Source organism: Polyodon spathula, chromosome 2, assembly GCF_017654505.1.
Source record: "Polyodon spathula isolate WHYD16114869_AA chromosome 2, ASM1765450v1, whole genome shotgun sequence".
Classification (NCBI taxonomy): Eukaryota; Metazoa; Chordata; class Actinopteri; order Acipenseriformes; family Polyodontidae; genus Polyodon; species Polyodon spathula.
This window is the reverse complement of record NC_054535.1, coordinates 100,968,874-100,986,364: the sequence shown is the minus strand read 5'-3', so window position 1 is coordinate 100,986,364 and position 17,491 is coordinate 100,968,874. Positions and strand designations below refer to the sequence as shown.

The 17,491-nt window shown below is 42.8% G+C and overlaps 1 protein-coding gene across 6 annotated transcripts in view; it reads left to right on the top strand.

Moving 5' to 3' along the window:
- LOC121305420 (rho guanine nucleotide exchange factor 28-like) overlaps positions 1-17,491 on the top strand; it is a 116,379-nt gene that overhangs the window by 47,713 nt on the left and 51,175 nt on the right. For 4 of the 6 annotated variants that reach the window (XM_041237084.1, XM_041237077.1, XM_041237090.1 and 1 more), the window contains 2 exons: positions 2,806-2,852; positions 7,944-8,010. The exons of 1 other annotated variant lie outside the window; for it this stretch is intronic. In XM_041237084.1, the coding sequence (XP_041093018.1) occupies positions 2,806-2,852; positions 7,944-8,010 (114 nt within the window). Of the gene's footprint in view, positions 1-2,805; positions 2,853-7,943; positions 8,011-15,492; positions 15,770-17,491 lie in introns of those variants that run through there. One more of the 6 variants, XM_041237100.1, reaches the window with a different exon arrangement.

The window sequence follows — 17,491 nt, the reverse complement described above, 5'->3', positions numbered from 1 at the left end:
AATCTGTCTTCTGTGATATGCGGCTCTTGTGACAGAGTGAAGGTCCAGCACATTATAAGTAGGTAAATATGTAGCAAATATGTTGCAAGGACAGGTTGTACTCTGTGTGTGAAGAAGTGGGTGTTATTGCTTTCGTGTTTGGCAGCGGTTAATTCGAGTATGCCGAGTTCCCATGTGAAAATGTGTCTTTGCTTGTGATTCCTGTTTCATCCTGTCTAGTGCGTCTCTACCCTTTTCAGTGCCTGCTGTTCTGGATCAATGTGCATGATATCACATCAGCAGCTGACACAGAGTGTGGTAACACGCATGAGTTATATTAACAAGCTGTCCTTGTCTAACTGGAAGTCTTCCCCAGATCTTAACACATACATTTTAATTGTATGATGCAGGGATAGTGTTTTTGTGAAACTTGACCGAACACTTTGAGCACTTTGTTTCACTCCTGGATCGGCCCAAAACTGAATCGAGTTGATCTGTGTTGTTGCAAAGAATCAGCTGCTTCCAGTAACCGTAGCAAGTAACCGTAGCAACGCAAGTTTGATTGCAGTTCATTAGCTCGATTGCACAAGTCTGCTGTAAGACAATTCCCCTGTCTTCTGTGCTACTGCATTCTAGTGCACCCACTGAGGGGAGACACATTTCAATTGTTGATTGTTGGTAAGGCAGTTCAGTTAAACTGCAATGTTTTGTGACTCAGTTTTCTATAGTTTGTTTACCATTTTAAAGTGCCATAGCTGTTCCATTTTAATACTCTATTACATGCAATACACTGTGTATTCTAAAGAGTGCGGTGGGAACAGCATGCCCAATCTGTATATGTAATACAGTTTGTTAAAGCGGAAGTCGCTTCATGTGTCATTTTAGTCACTTTCTTCCCTTCCCTTTGTGTTTTATGGTGTATGGTAGCATTATGAGTGGTTCTGGGCTTTGCTGCTATGATATTGATTCATCATTGTTCTCCTGATTTGCCATTACCTGGCTGAGCTTGCTTTGAGCATGTCTGGAGCAAGTGGCGAGACTGAACAGCCTTCCTTGCTGCATTCAATGTAAAGAGAGCAGGAGCTGCCGGCAGAGGTGAGAGGAACGGCCGGAGGAGGTGAGAGGAACGGCCGGAGGAGGTGAGAGGAACGGCCGGAGGAGGTGAGAGGAACGGCCGGAGGAGGTGAGAGGAGCGGCCGGAGGAGGTGAGAGGAGCGGCCGGAGGAGGTGAGAGGAACGGCCGGTACAGGTGAGAAGAGCGGCCGGCGGAGGTGAGAGGAGCGGCGGGGAGGTGAGAGGAGCGGCCGGAGGAGGTGAGAGGAGCGGCGGGGAGGTGAGAGGAACGGCCGGTACAGGTGAGAGGAGCGGCCGGAGGAGGTGAGAGGAGCGGCCGGAGGAGGTGAGAGGAGCGGCCGGAGGAGGTGAGAGGAGCGGCCGGAGGAGGTGAGAGGAGCGGCCGGAGGAGGTGAGAGGAGCGGCCGGAGGAGGTGAGAGGAGCGGCCGGAGGAGGTGAGAGGAGAGGCCGGAGGAGGTGAGAGGAGAGGCCCGTGGAGGTGAGAGGAGCGGCCGGCGGAGGTGAGAGGATTTGCCGGAGGAGGTGAGAGGAGCGGCCGGAGGAGGTGAGAGGAGCGGCCGGAGGAGGTGAGAGGAGCGGCCGGAGGAGGTGAGAGGAGCGGCCGGAGGAGGTGAGAGGAGAGGCCGGAGGAGGTGAGAGGAGCGGCCGGCGGAGGTGAGAGGAGCGGCCGGAGGAGGTGAGAGGAGCGGCCGGAGGAGGTGAGAGGAGGAGCGGCCGGAGGAGGTGAGAGGAGCGGCCGGAGGAGGTGAGAGGAGCGGCCGGAGGAGGTGAGAGGAGCGGCCGGAGGAGGTGAGAGGAGGTGAGAGGGAGGTGAGAGGAGCGGCCGTGGGGAGGTGAGAGGAGCGGCCGGGGAGGTGAGAGGAGCGGCCGGGGAGGTGAGAGGAGCGGTGGGGAGGTGAGAGGAGCGGTGGGGAGGTGAGAGGAGCGGCCGGGGAGGTGAGAGGAGCGGCCGGGGAGGTGAGAGGAGCGGTGGGGAGGTGAGAGGAGCGGTGGGGAGGTGAGAGGAGCGGTGGGGAGGTGAGAGGAGCGGCGGGGAGGTGAGAGGAGCGGCCGGCGGAGGTGAGAGGAGCGGTGGGGAGGTGAGAGGAGCGGCCGGGGAGGTGAGAGGAGCGGCCGGGGAGGTGAGAGGAGCGGCCGGGGAGGTGAGAGGAGCGGCCGGGGAGGTGAGAGGAGCGGCGGGGAGGTGAGAGGAGCGGCCGGGGAGGTGAGAGGAGCGGTGGGGAGGTGAGAGGAGCGGCCGGCGGAGGTGAGAGGAGAGGCCCGTGGAGGTGAGAGGAGCGGCCGGAGGAGGTGAGAGGAGCGGTGGGGAGGTGAGAGGAGCGGCCGGGGAGGTGAGAGGAGCGGCCGGGGAGGTGAGAGGAGCGGCCGGGGAGGTGAGAGGAGCGGCGGGGAGGTGAGAGGAGCGGCGGGGAGGTGAGAGGAGCGGCGGGGAGGTGAGAGGAGCGGTGGGGAGGTGAGAGGAGCGGCCGGCCGCATTGTCTGGCTATTCAAACGGAATGAGCATGGCTGTTCAGTTTCAGCACTTAAAGCAGGTTTGGAGAAAAATGATTACTCCGTATTTCAAAGTAGAAACCAGAACCACTCTCACTGCAGACATACGAAAAGGGAAATCTAAAAAAAAAAAAAACAACAAAAATGGTATTTGAAGCTATTTGCTGTTTAATAACCAACACAGCCTGTTGCCTAGTTACACCATACCTATCTGAATATATAATGGGTGATAACGCTGCAGTTTTTCATTTCTTCAACAGGCTCTTTGAAAGATATCTGTGGGGGAACCCATACTCTATTAGATAATGTAAGTATGACAGTAACATGTTTTCTGCCTGGTTCATAGTGTGACATTGTCTGGATCTGGGATTTGTTTGGGTGGTGCAGTCACAAGTAGAGACATTCTCATTGGATAAAATGGGCAGATTCCACCAGCAGTATGACCCCCCAAGTGCACAAAAAAGCTTCTGAGCATTACAGTCATCAAAAATATTGTATGTCATAGCTGGGTGTTAAAAGGATGTTGGAAGAAAAAATGCCAATAATGCTTAATGCCAATCTTAAACCAAAGTGCTCCAGCAGTGTGCCTCAAAGGACATGTATTTTTAGTCTCTGCTGTGCTGTAATGAGGGATTCTTATTTAGGTCAGTCTTGTTTTTTCTGTTTATCATGTGCAAAAGAAACCTAACCCTTGACTGTTATTTTTAATTGATGAACTTCTAGTAATAACTAGCGTAACATGCTGGTTTAACCAGCACATGGTACAATACACCTCTGGTAGGGAAAATGTTTCACCAGAGCTCTGGGAGCCTGCCTGAACTTTCCAAACTGCACACACAGCAAGACGTGTCCAGCTGAGTCGTGTTTACTCACGCAGGTAGAGTAGCATGAAACTGTGCACTGTACGTACACAGTCACCTGTTTCAGTGCCACCCAACATCAGGAGGAGTGTACCTACGATAATGGATGCTATTTTAGTCCGTAGTCGTGTGCGCACACGCCCAGCAAAGTTTGGCAACCCGAAATATATCATCCAGACATATATATATATATTAATATATATATATATATAATATATATTATATATATATCATATATATATATAAGATATTATATATTCTAGAAAGTAGAACACCCCCATTTTTCCAGTTTTTATTGAAATTGAAGCAGTTCAAGTCCAGTGAATAACCTGAAATGGTACAAAGGGAAGCGGTAAACTGCCAGAGGTTAAAAAAAAAGTTTAGGTTACCAAAAACTGAAAAATAATGCCCATTTCAGAGTTATACAAAAAGGCCTTTTTCAGGGAACAAGTAATGGGTTAACAACTTACAGCTGTTCTGCAGCAACGGAAGTAAATTAAGCCTTGAAAGTTGATGCTAACAATTCCTACAGGTGTCCCAACTTTTGTTGATTACTTACAAACCCTCTGTCTGTATAAAAGCAGTGTTGGAACAGACTGTGTTACTGCACCCTCTTAAGCATTATTTGGTCAGTATTGTACTGCAGGAAGTCGTATATTGCTATCATAATGGCGAGAAAAAGGCAATTAACAAAGGAAGACAGACAGACCATTATAACCCTTAAAAGTGTAGGTCTTTCTTTTAGAGAAATTGCAAAGAAGGCCAAGGTGTCAGTGAGTACAGTTTCCTACGCCATCAAAAGACACTTGGAAACTGGAGGAAACTCTGACAGGAAGAGGTCTGGCAGACCCACCGCCACAACAGAATCAGAAGACAAGTTTCTGAGAGTCAACAGCTTGCATGATAGGCGGCTCACAGGACAACAGCTTCAAGCACAGCTTAACACTGGTCGAAGTAAGCAAGTCTCAGTTTCAACTGTGAAGAGAAGACTTCGAGCTGCAGTGAACTACTGAAGACTGGAAGAAGGTCTTATGGACCGATGAATCAAAATTTGAAATCTTTGGCTCATCACTCAGGGTTTTTGTACGCCGTCGAGTAGGCGAAAGGATGGTTCCTCGGTGTGTGACACCAACTGTCAAACATGGAGGAGGAAGCGTGATGGTCTGGGGCTCTTTTGCTGGATCCAGAGTCGGCGACTTGCACAGAGTGAGTGGCACCCTGAACCAAAACGGCTACCACAGCATTTTGTAGCACCGTGCAGTACCTTTTTGTATATGCCTAGTTGGTCTGGGATTCATCCTACAGTAAGATAATGACCCAAAACATACCTTCAGGCTATGTCTGAACTACCTTAGAAGAAAAGAACAAGACGGTAGGCTTCAAATCATGGAATGGCCAGCACAGTCTCCAGGCTTAAACCCCATTGAGCTGGTTTGGGATGAACTGGACAGAAGGGTGAAAGCAAAGCAACCTACAAGTGCAACACATTTGTGGGAACTTCTGCAACAGTGTTGGGAAGAACTTTCCGAACAATATTTGATTTCCATTGTAGAAAGAATGCCACGAGTGTGTTCGGCTGTTATATCTGCAAAAGGTGGCTACTTTGATGAGTCAAAAATTTAGATTAAATTTTGTTAAACAAAACGATTCCATGATTTCTTTTTTATCTCCAATTGTTTATTTGTTCTGTGCTTTAATTTCAGAGTACATTGAGACATTAAACTACGTAAATTTAAAAAAAAACTGGAAAAATGGAGGTGTTCTAAAACTTTTGACTGGTAGAGAGAGAGACAGAGAGAGAGAGAGAGAGAGAGAGAGAGAGAGAGAGAGAGAGAGAGAGAGAGAGAGAGAGAGAGAGAGAGAGTGTGTGTGTGTGTGTGTACAGTTCCGTGCAAAAGTTTTAGGCAGGTGTGAAAAAATGCTGTAAAGTAAGAATGATTTCAAAATAGACATGTTAATACTTTAGATTTATCAATTAACAAAATGCAAAGTGAGTGATCGGTAGAAAAATCTACATCAAATCCATATTTGGTGTGACTACCCTTTGCCTTCAAAACAGCATCAATTCTTTTAGGTACACTTACACAAAGTCAGGGATTTTGTAGGCATATAGTCAGATGTATGATTAAACAATTATACCAAACAGGTGCTAATGATAATCAATTAAATATGCAGGTTGAAAAACGATCATTAACTGAAAAAGAATCAGCTGTGTAGGAGGAATAAAATTGGGTGAGGAACAGCCAAACTCAGCTAACAAGGTGAGGTTGCTGAAGACAGTTTACTGTCAAAAGTCGTACACCTTGGCAAGACTGAGCACAGCAACAAGGCACAAGGTAGTTATACTGCATCAGCAAGGTCTCTCCCAGGCAGAAATTTCAAGGCAGACAGGGGTTTCCAGATGTGCTGTCCAAGCTCTTTTGAAGAAGCACAAAGAAATGGGCAACGTTGAGGACCGTAGACGCAGTGGTCGTCCAAGGAAACTTACTGCAGCAGATGAAAGACACATCATGCTTACTTCCCTTCGCAATTGGAAGATGTCGAGAAATACCATCAGCTCAGAATTGGCAGAAAACGGTGGGACCCTGGTACACCCATCTACTGTCCGGGGAAGTCTGGTCAGAATTGGCCATCATGAAAGACTTGCGGCCAAAAAGCCATACCTCTGATGTGGAAACAAGGCCAAGTGACTCAACTATGCACGAAAACACAGGAACTGGGGTGCAGAAAAATGGCAGCAGGTGCTCTGGACTGATGAGTCAAAATTTGAAATATTTGGCTGTAGCAGAAGGCAGTTTGTTCGCCGAAGGGCTGGAGAGCGGTACACGAATGAATGTCTGCAGGCAAAAGTGAAGCGTGACGGAGGTTCCTTTCAAGTTTGGGGCTGCGTTTCTGCAAATGGAGTTTGGGATTTGGTCAGAATTAATGGTCTCCTCAATGCTGAGAAGTACATACAGATACTTATCCATCATACAGTACCATCAGGGAGGCATCTGATTGGCCCCAAATTTATTGCAGCATGACAACAACCCCAAAATACAGCGAAAGTCGTTAAGAACTATCTTCAGCGTAAAGAAGAACAAGGAGTCCTGGAAGTGATGGTATGGCCCCCACAGAGCCCTGATCTCAACATCATCGAGTCTGTCTGGGATTACATGAAGAGAGAGAAGCAACTGAGGCTGCCTAAATCCACAGAAGAACTGTGGTTAGTTCTCCAAGATGTTTGGGCCAACCTACCTGCCGAGTTCCTTCAAAAACTGTGTGCAAGTGTACCTAGAAGAATTGATGCTGTTTTGAAGGCAAAGGGTGGTCACACCAAATATTGACTTGATGTAGATTTTTCTTCTGTTCACTCACTTTGCAATTTGTTAATTGATAAATATAAACTATTAACATGTCTATTTTTGAAAGTATTCTTACTTTACCTTAGTTTTTCACACCTGCCTAAAACTTTTGCACAATACTGTGTGTGTATATATATATATATATATATATATATATATATATATATTACATACATTTTTCTATTTCTTTAACTTGTAAATCAGAATACATTTTCAAGCAGCAGAGTATTGGATGCGCTGATGTTTTTAACCATGACTACTTTAGCAGTGTGTTTTGTAACATAAGCAGTGTATTTTTAACATACATTAAAAGCCAGATCTTTAGGAGGACTCATTACTGTGTTGGAAAACATAGTTCTTATTAATAAGCTAATCTTGCAGTGATGGGTCACTGAAAGGGCAGCCGGGAGGGTTGAATGCAATACAAAGGCTAAGGTTTCATAAATTGCTAATTAATTCTGTAAGTCATCTCTGGTACACAGCAGAGCTATGCAATGTGGAAACCAGGGACCATGGGGCTCAATGGCTTTGCAGCTGTTGGCTAAAAACTAAACAGACTCGCGCACACAGGTTCCCTTCTATAAACTAAAAAACCTTATGACCAGTTTTAAAATAAACATAATAACAAGAAGTTTGCTGTTGTATAATATAATAACAAAATGGTATAGGTCAGGGACGGGTGGTATAGCAACCACTGAAGTTTGAAGCGAATCTGTACACCTCGTCTTTGCTAATGATTAGTTACGACCGCTTCATAACACTCAAAACAACAGAACACAAGGAAAGGTTGTGGAATTGTTGAACCGTAATTATTGCAAACCATTCCCATGGCTTATAGAGACTCAGCTTCTTTTTTATTTCTGTGTTGTGTCGTCTCTTACTGATGATGAGATAAAGGTTACGGTTCCAAGATTAGGGTCACGGATGATGTGTAACAGTAGATTACACTGCTTAACAAGTAAGAATGGACAAGCATTTTGTCGGTGCTGTTTGTTTCGCCTCAGTTGTAAGTCAGCTTTCCTAAAAAAAGGATAATAGAACATCATAGAAACATAATCTTTTGTTTCATGATTGTAGTGATACACAGCAGGGCTTGCTCTTTCTTCATGCTGGACTGCAGTGCTGAAAGCGTTGAAGACAGATGGGGAAATTATTGAATCCACATACTAATATAGAGCCCTGTTTTCATTTGAGGTTTTTGAAGAACAGTTGGTGCTGTCGATGGATGGAGAGGATGTGGACCATGCACAGTTAAATACAGGTAGGAAAACAACATTGTTACGAAATGGACTGTATACTGCATTAAGGTGAGCAAAAGAAAAGAGGCTGCAGTGTCTCCAGTTACACTGATGGCAGCTGGAGGTTGTGAAAGACAGCAGGAATGTGTGAACCGTCCATCTCATTACTCAAAGGAACCAGGGCAGGGGAGCAGGTCAGCAGGGCCTGGCCACTGAGTTTGATTTGAGGCAGTGTCAATGAGAGTTGAACAGCGAAGCAAAAAAGAAAAAAAACAACAAAAAAGAAATAAAAGCAAACAAGATAAACTATGGAGGAGCTGAAGTGAGTGGGGAAACCTTTCATGAAACCAGATGAGTCCTCTCAAGCTGTGTCTTGTTTATAAGTTGTTGCTGTGAATACAGTTTGACAGAAAGCTGACTTTTCTACCTTGTTGCTTTCTGATAGGCAGGCATTCCCTGCTTGCCACTGTTGTCACGCAATCTGTCCAGACTTAAAATTCTCAAATGTATTTTTGAGGCTGTTGTTGGAAAATAAATCCATTGACAAACAAGCAGGATAAAGGTTATTTATTCCATACTGGGAAGGTAAAGTGCAGGCCATAGCTATTATCTCAGAAATGCTCCTCTCTGCTGTCTGTGAAAATGGAGTTACTCCACTGAGGTCTTATACAAGCACATCTGCAGCTGCCTGAACAGAGGTGCCCACAAAAAAAGGCTCCCCAATAACTATACTTTTCCTGCATACTGTATGTTTAAACATCTAGAGTGTGAACAGACTGCCCCTTTGGGTTTGTTATAATCAGATCCATCGAAATGAGGGTGCAACCAGTAAACCTGTAGCTGTTAACCCAGCATGAGTAAGTGATTTTGCAGATTAACAAGACTCCTGCAAGAGTAGAAACAAAGTTGTTTTAGGTTTTTTCTGCACAGCTTGGCAAACAGAGACACCTGCTGGTAGAGCTAAAAATAGGTACATTGCAGTAACTTTGATTTCCCTGTGATCTCATCTGCTGCTGTTCAGCACACTGTGAGATGTGTGCTAGCTGAGGAATCTGCAGTGGTGTCTGAGTCAGCCCCCCAGGACAGCTCCACTGTGACCCCCTGCTGTTCAGACAGCCAGAAACTTGTGTCGCATGTAGCGTGTCAGTCTGATGCAGTGAGTCACAGTATTTATCGTGTTTAAGTATTTAAAGCATCCACACTCCTGTTCTAAATAAATTCATTAGTAAACTATTTGGTTGGCTCAAAGTTTTGGCATGCCAGGGTTAAGTTGAAGTTATGTATTATAAGAGTTGGTAAAACATTCATTTGAAGCTGTGCAGAAGCTGTGTGACCCATTGACTATTTCAAAATGTTCCAGCCTCTGAATGAAATTGATCATGGCAGAGGGCTGCAGAATGAATCTTTTGGAGAAGTTTAGATCATGTCTTGAACATCATGAGACTTTGCTGATGTTTTCCAAATGATTTAGTTTTGTTGAAAAAAGTTGACTAAGTTCTTGTAGAATTGGTCTGACATGTTATGTCTGTTGTAGACAGCTTTTTTCCATCAATCAAATTTTAATTATGAAGGAACTGCACAGCTGTGGTATATGCAACTGAAGTATTACAATGTAATTCCCTGAGTGTCTCCGTATATAGTGCTTCATTAAAAGTATAACAAGCATTTAGGTTTAGTTTCTAGGCAGTTCTTAAAACAAGTAAAATAAGTTTCATTTTACACTTCAAGAACACAATACCATGGCAAGGATTACAACAATCCTTCGTGTTTAATTATGGCATCACACTTTATTTGATTTATTTGTAAGATTCTAATAAACTACTCAAACCTATGATTGAAAACCTAATACAATGACGCACAATGATGCATTATTAGATATCTAAGTTCTTAAAGATCGGTAACTCAGAGACCATTTGTATTTGATCTAAGCAGTGCTCTTATTTAATGTTGCTGTTTGGATTAATTGAATAGACCCCAGTTTATTTCAGGATTCCTATAATTGTTTGTAGGCTCACAATTGAGTAACTTGCTGTACTGGGTGCCAGTTTTTTTTTTTTTTTCCCAGACATTAAGCAAATATCCTGTCTGCTTTATGGGCATTAAAGATCAAACGTTTCTATAATGAAGAAGAGCAATAGGAGAAGGGGCGTCATTTCACAAAAAGCTGGGGGGCCGGGGGGCAAAGAATGCATTTAGGGGCCCCCTCTCCATAATAATAAAACTCTGCTACAAACTTAACAAAAAAAAAAAAAACTCTAGCATTGCAGAATAAACCTAGTGAAACACTAGATATCGTCTAGGCTTCATTTTTGCAACGATATCACCCAGGGCATCAAAATCAAGTTTTGGGGTTTTTTTTTACCAATGATTTTTCACTCGCCATTACAAGCAGATCAGTCAGACGAGGGTTGGTCATGGAAGTTTGTAAATAGGTTTTAATCAAACTTAAAACAGAAAACAGGCGCTCATTGCTTGCAGTGGTTACTGGAAGAGTGATGACTAACTTGCTGATTTTTAGTAATGTATAAATAATAGCAAGTATCCTTTTAGAGTTGTACCAGCATAAAAAGAGAATAAAAACTACCGGTGGCGCGAGTTTAGCTTTTCGTTCACCTCTTCGACTCTGTAACTTCTTCATTAGTCGAAATGACACTGACTATTATTTTGCTATTTGCTTAAATGCTGTGACATGCTAGATCTTATAAGCTAAGCACTTTTACTGACAAGTTCCGAAAACACATCATAAACACTTGAACATAATTATTAGTAAAACATACCTAACACGACGAACCCAACAGCTGCTTTGGTTAATTTTGAATTTCAACAAATGCAAATTATCGCAATAACTTGGGACAGGCTGTTGTTGTGACTTTTTTTTTTTTTGGCAGATCAATTTTAAAACAGTAGCATTGCAGCTTTTGGCAAGAAAAAAGAGAATGTTTCATTCAACGTTACATTGTTAGGCTGGTTGCTGCACTTCCGATGTTCTGAAGTATGAACACTTTCCTTTAAGCCTTATAACTTCTTACAGAAACTGCCATTTAGGGGCCCACTGGTTAGCTTGGTAGGGATTTCTGTCCCTGTCGCCACATCCCCCCCCCCCCCCCCCCCCCCAAATGACCAATCAATCTGGTGCAAAGAGATTATTATTATTACATTGAGTGGAAAGCCTTTTCCATGGTGTAGAGGGATAACAGGGGATCCGACTGCCATAGTGGCTGAGGCTTTGAATTGATAAGCCCTGGTAAAGCATGAAGATAAACAATGTCAGATTTACTTATAGATTTTAACAGTCATTTGCTCATAAACATTGAGTCTGCAGGGTCTGTAGCAACCCTGGCAGATTGCTTCTGAGTGTTTTCATCATGAGCCAAACCCCGAAGCAAAGGCAAGGCTGACTTTGCAGTGTGGAGGAAACCATGTGTGGCTTCATTGTCATCAGGGTGCACCTGGAGAAAGATTACAGGTGTTATTATTATTATTATTATTATTATTATTATTATTATTATATTATTATTATTATATTGAGGACAAGATCCTGTTTTTTCGGAGGACAAGATCAGCGGAGGAGCAGCCATCAGAGGCTTCAAAGTCACTTAAAAAAATTGAGAAAGAATGCAGGCTGTATAGGAAATGTATGTGCACATTGCAGTTGTTTGTTGTTGTGGAGCAGTTTGTCCGTCACAGATATAGAGTGTGTGAGTCAATGATTTACCTACAGTAGCTTTGGGAGAGGCATTCCTTTGGCTTGGAATGTTGTGGTTAGAAGTTATTCCTGTCTCGAAGCTCACACATAGATTTACTCTTAGCGCACTTCTGCGTTTTCAATGCACCGGTTTGGGGTAGTGCTGGCTGTGGATGGTACATTTGTTTTGCTATTATGAAGCCTCCCCATGACAGTGTGCTTATGTAGATTGTTCCTGTTTTCATTTCTGCTGCTGCTGCCGACATAGTTATTTGCATATGTCTTTGGGAAGATTTGTTTCATCCATTACAAACAGCAGGCAAGATGCTGTTTAGAGCAATTCTAGGAACCCTTTCTTCCGTCTGACCCAGTACAATGTTGTAGGTTGTGTTTAAGGTAATGGTATCAACGAAACGTCTAAAAGGATTCCTTTGATACTGCAGTATGTAGTTAACTTTGATTTTGATGGATTATTGATTATACTAGGGTGCAGATTTGATAAATGGCAACCGGTGGTCTGTTTGAATAGTTCATAACAGTGCAAGTTGTTGTGTCCTTTTATATTAGACAGATATGGAGTGGAATTGAGACTTAGAATGGAAAACAAAAGTTTTTCACAAAATGCTAAATGTGCAGCTGTGGCAAAGTGGTTTGTAGTGCACAGGTGTAGAGTTGATGCAGCGCTTAGTAACAGCAGTCCAACAACAGTTCCAATGGTGAAAACAAAGCTTTATTAATTGCTTTTAAATAATAAGACTGACTATACACAACAATATGTACAGCCAGTCAAAACCATGGGGTTCAATCCTGAAACAATAACAACAAACACATGCATTAAAACGCCAACACGATCACCAGTCCAACAGAGAGTGCTCCAGGTGCAAGTGGTGTTGTGAATTCTTAACAGTGCTGCAGTGCAGTCCAGGTCTGATGCTGGCTTATCAGCGACAGCTTCTGGATATTTAGCCATCTACAAATGACAAACACGAGTAGTTAATAGACAGACAGTGCAATACTAAACACTCCCGGTTTCTTTATACTCCTCTCAGTCACTCCGTAACCAAAACAGAGGAACAGATCGCCTGGCCACATCCCCTGATATACCTTCAGTACCGCCCCCTTCAGTAGCGAGTGCAATCACGTCTCTTCCAATCCATGACTGACACATCGTCTACCGTATTAGGGTGATGACTTCTGGTATTGTGGCTCCGCCCCCTTCCTGGATAGCCGACTTCCAACTGACTCTGGAATCAACTGTCAAACCATCCAGTCCGGGGAACACCGTTCTTGTTATACAGTGCCCTCACAGGTCAGGAGGGAGATTGTTGACTCAGATTCATTCGCTCTATGTCACACCAGTCCATATATGTTCTATAAAGCCTTGAAAGGCACCTTTATTATCTGCAATCCAATTCCTCCTTAAGAAAACTGAGGAAAATGCGTATTGGCCTAAAACTGCAAAACTCCTTAGCTCTTGCTGAGGAAATTCTAGTCTAGATATAGGGAATGTCTTCTGCCTCTCTTAATTTAATGAAACTTGGGTTGTTACATTTTTATGTAACCAGAATCCTGTACTGTACAATTGTTTGTGGTTTAAGTTTATATATTATATGACGTTTCGAAGTGTGTGACGCGAGAAGTGACCAGAAACACACATTTCTAGTTGCTTTTAATGATTTTATTGTGTTGATTCTGGCCTGAATTAAATCAAAATCACATCATTTGTAAAAAACGTTCTCTGAAGCGCCACGATTGCTATAGAGGCGCTATAAATTAAATTTAACCCAGTGTCTTAAAAAATGCAGTCATCTGTCTTCATCTTCTCTGGAGACTAGTTTATGAGGCTGACAAATCCAACCATGAAGTGATTTAGCCCAGTAAGAAGAGTAATGCGTTGGCAGTCCTGCATGCAGTGCTGCTGGGTGACTGACGGTGTTGAACAGAGAACCCACAGGTAGCGCTGTGTTAGCCTGTGCTCTCCGGCTGGCTAGGGAGAGAAATAGAGCGGGAAACAGTCTTGGGTTGGTTCAGCTCCACTCTGCACAGGGACTCCTGCTGCTCAGGTACCTGATGAAGCCTGGCATGAAACAATCAACCTGAACTGTCTTACCCATGCTTTGTAGCATGGAAACATTCACTACAGGGTAAAGTAGGTCCTTGTCTAGACAGAAAGAACAGAGGTGTCCTAATGAACTCCATTCCTTCTGAGTCAGCATGTGCCCTGCAGTGGTGAGGTGACAGGAGGGATGGGTGGATGGGTAAGTACAGCTAAATTGTATATCTTTTAAAATATATTATTTAAAACCAGGCATATTTTTTAGTTTGAAGAAGATCTATTTAAGACAATGAATTCTAAAGCTATATAACTGCAGTATTTGTAAATAGGACTCAGTTTATGTTCCTTCATGTGAAAGAGATCTCACATCTTTTTAATTTTGCTTTGAACTAAGTATTACTTGACAGATACAGTAAAAGAATAAGCAATGCAAGTGCAAATAAAACTAGAGAATGATTTTGTGTACTGTGCAGAAGCGCTACTGTAGGCCTCAGCTGTTTGAACAATAATCGAAGTGAGGAATGTTAACAAGCTCAAATGTCATAGTCTTACAAAAGCTAACATTTAAGCTGATCCACATTCACTCTCTCTCTCCCTCCTGTTCTCCCTCTCTCTCTCCTGCTCTCCCTCTCCCTCTCTCTCTCCTGCTCTCCCTCTCCCTCTCTCTCTCCTGTTCTCCCTCTCTTTCCCTCTCTCTTGCCTGCTCTCTCTTCTTTCTCCCTCTCCTCTCTCTCTCTCTCTCTCTCTCTCTCTCTCTCTCTCTCTCTCTCTCTCTCTCTCTCTCTCTACCTCTCCCCTGGCTTGCAAAATCACATGAATACATTATCACATCATCACAAAGGAGGCCAAAAAGAAAGGTTTAACTGTAGTTAACAAATAGCAAGCCTGTTACTTGGTACTTGCTTTAGTGCAAGCACATATGGATGCATGAAGAAAGAGGTTTTGTGTGCCCGAAAGATGCTGGAATGGAGGGGGGAGGGGTTTGCAAGGCCAAGCTGAATACTAATTGCCTCAGAGTCGTTCAGGGAGCCTGTATAAGAATGGAGGAGTTGTTGTAAAACTGTCACTGGCTCTTGTGCAGAGTTAGTACTGTAAAGCTGCCAGTCCTAAAAAATAAATTCAATAAACGTTTTCAGGAGACTAAACTGACTAAACTACCGTATGGTCCTCTCAATACGAACTACCAAGAAAGCTTTGCAAAGGAAAACTAAAGCTTTTGATGATTTCCTGTTTTTTTTGTTTGTTGTTTGTTTTTCCCTCAACTTATTTTAAAAGATAAAACATCAGGGAATTTAACGTTTGTCAAGTGGGTTTTCTTGCTTTCTCGGCTTCCAGACACTGGACTGCCTGTGATGGTACTGAAGCTCAGCATCTCTCAGCAAAGCCCCCAAGCTTGTTTGCCCAGTTGTGTGTGTCGAAACTCCTCAGCAGCGTTGAAGGGAGAAGCCAGAAGCAAACCAGATGCTTGGCACCCTCAACCCTTCTGTTCTCCCTGACCTCGTGTTGTGATGCGTATTTGTACCTTTTACACAGCGGATTGTCATTTTTCACTTTTTAATCTGTGGGTCGGCAGGCCCTCTTCCTTTGTGGCTCGGCTCCAGCAGGTTCATTTACATAGAAATGAAAAGGTGAGTTAATGATTGCTCGCCTCATGCTGACTTTCAAATGCTTGTGGACAGAGAAGCAGCTCCGCGTCTTGATTCTGTTTTTTTTTTTTTTTTTTTTTTTTTTTTTTTTCTGTTCCTTGTTCGGGGCTGCTGTCTTGTTGCTCTGCCTGAGCTATCTGCGTGTCTGATTAGCCTTGGAAGGCCCTACTGTTTTAGTGCAGTTCCCTCTCTGGCTTATTGGGCAATTTGATCCCAGTCAGACTTCTGAGCACAACAGTGTTTGGCATTCATGTATGTACAGACTGACTCTTCTGGCTGATGTGCTTATTTGAACGAATTAGAAAAAGAAATGGATTCAGACTCGGATTCTCCCTTCAATTACTCATGGCCATCCTTTCCAAAAATGAGGATTCGCCGACGGTCATCAAAGCAAGGTATTACAAATAATGATTATATTTAATCAACAGTTGTATTCCTGGCTTGTATGTATAAATATCTGTTTTTTATTACATTTTTCATTGCATCAACTTTTAAAGATTGTGCCAGAATGAGCTAACTGTAGGAATAGCTGTAATTGTTTAGGAATTTATTGATTTGCGTTTAGTTTGCAAAGTTGTAGTGTTAGCCATTTTTGAACTTTATTTATGAAACAGCAAACAGAACAAAATGTATCATTCTCAGAGATCACTATATGTTACATGCTGCACTTACTATAATTGCAATAGTTAGCTGGGATTGTATATTATGAATTGTATAAGACTGTCTAACATGGAAGTTTGAGTTCCAAAAGTTTCCTGCTTAAAATAATGAAGGCGTGTCCTATCGTATTATTTGTTTGTTTCTTTGTTATATCAGCGCTGGTAGGAGAAGACATCTGGACAGGGGACGGTTGGGTGTAACACTCCTGGCAATAAGACTGCATGTTGTTTAAAACATTGTCAAAATGTTTTGCAACCGCAAGCTGAATTCTTTTCAAAAATAGGTTTAGGGTAGAAGCAGCCCATGTGGAAAAAACACATCCTGTTCCCAAAGGGGCCCTGTGTCTGCTAACCGCACAGCTGATTGGGTACAAGCAGGTCAAGTACCTTTGCCAGGGTCACACTGTGAGCTAGCGGCTGAGCTAGCCTTTGAACCCCGGCCCTCGGTTCTTTCACCCAGCCACTGAAGCACATCCCCTCAAGTATTTAAAGGTTACAGGGTTACAGTTTATTTACCGGACAAATGCTCCAATGTTAGCATTCTAATGATATAATGTTCAAATTGTGTTCCAAGTTTTGAAACCAGAAATATAAATGTTTAAAACCAGAGGTAACCAGTTTTGCATACATGATATTTATTTATGTTATGTATTTCATTTAATTAATTTATTTATTTCTTTATTGTTTATTTGGTACTAAGAATGAATTGTACATCTTAATGTGGAATATGATATCGTGCTTGCAGTGGCATTAGATAACTAGTATTTCAGGCATGGTCTAAACTGCTGGAACAGTTCAATAATTGTCTGCAACAGGCTAAATATACTTTTAGGAAACCTGTAAGAAAATACAGTGAGGGTCTGCAAAGCACAAACCATTGTGAATACCTGGAGTGTATTCAAAGTTGTAACTATGGAAACCTAGCTGAAACATGGCCGTGCTCACAGGAAACCCATGGGTAATGATATGTCACTAAGGTACACAGACACAGGACTGGTTGTACTAAAAAAAAAACAAATAATACAGCAAGTGTTGAAATGAACTTTTTCTTATTCAATGCTGCAGTTTTGGAATCTAAATTACAGCATGTTGTAAAACAGTTGCAGGAAAACCATCCTTCCAAACAGCTGTTTAATTGGGACCAAAAAATATTTATTTTCTATCCATTCTATATAAAGAAGACTCCATGAACATACATGGAGTGCTGTGTTTAATAACTGTAAGAATGACCTTATACAACTCACTCACCTCCTCGAAGGAGCATGTTGGTTATTCAGACATCCTCAATGGTGGAATATCCACAATACTGTCCACTAGCTCTACCAAAGTTAAAAATACTCTTGTTAGTAGATTTCAGTTTTAAAGACGTGAAAAACAGCCATCATTCACAGAACAGGCCCATTTCCAGTTTCAGATTGTTAGAGCTTGTCTCCATTATAAGGATCAAAAGCTAAAGCC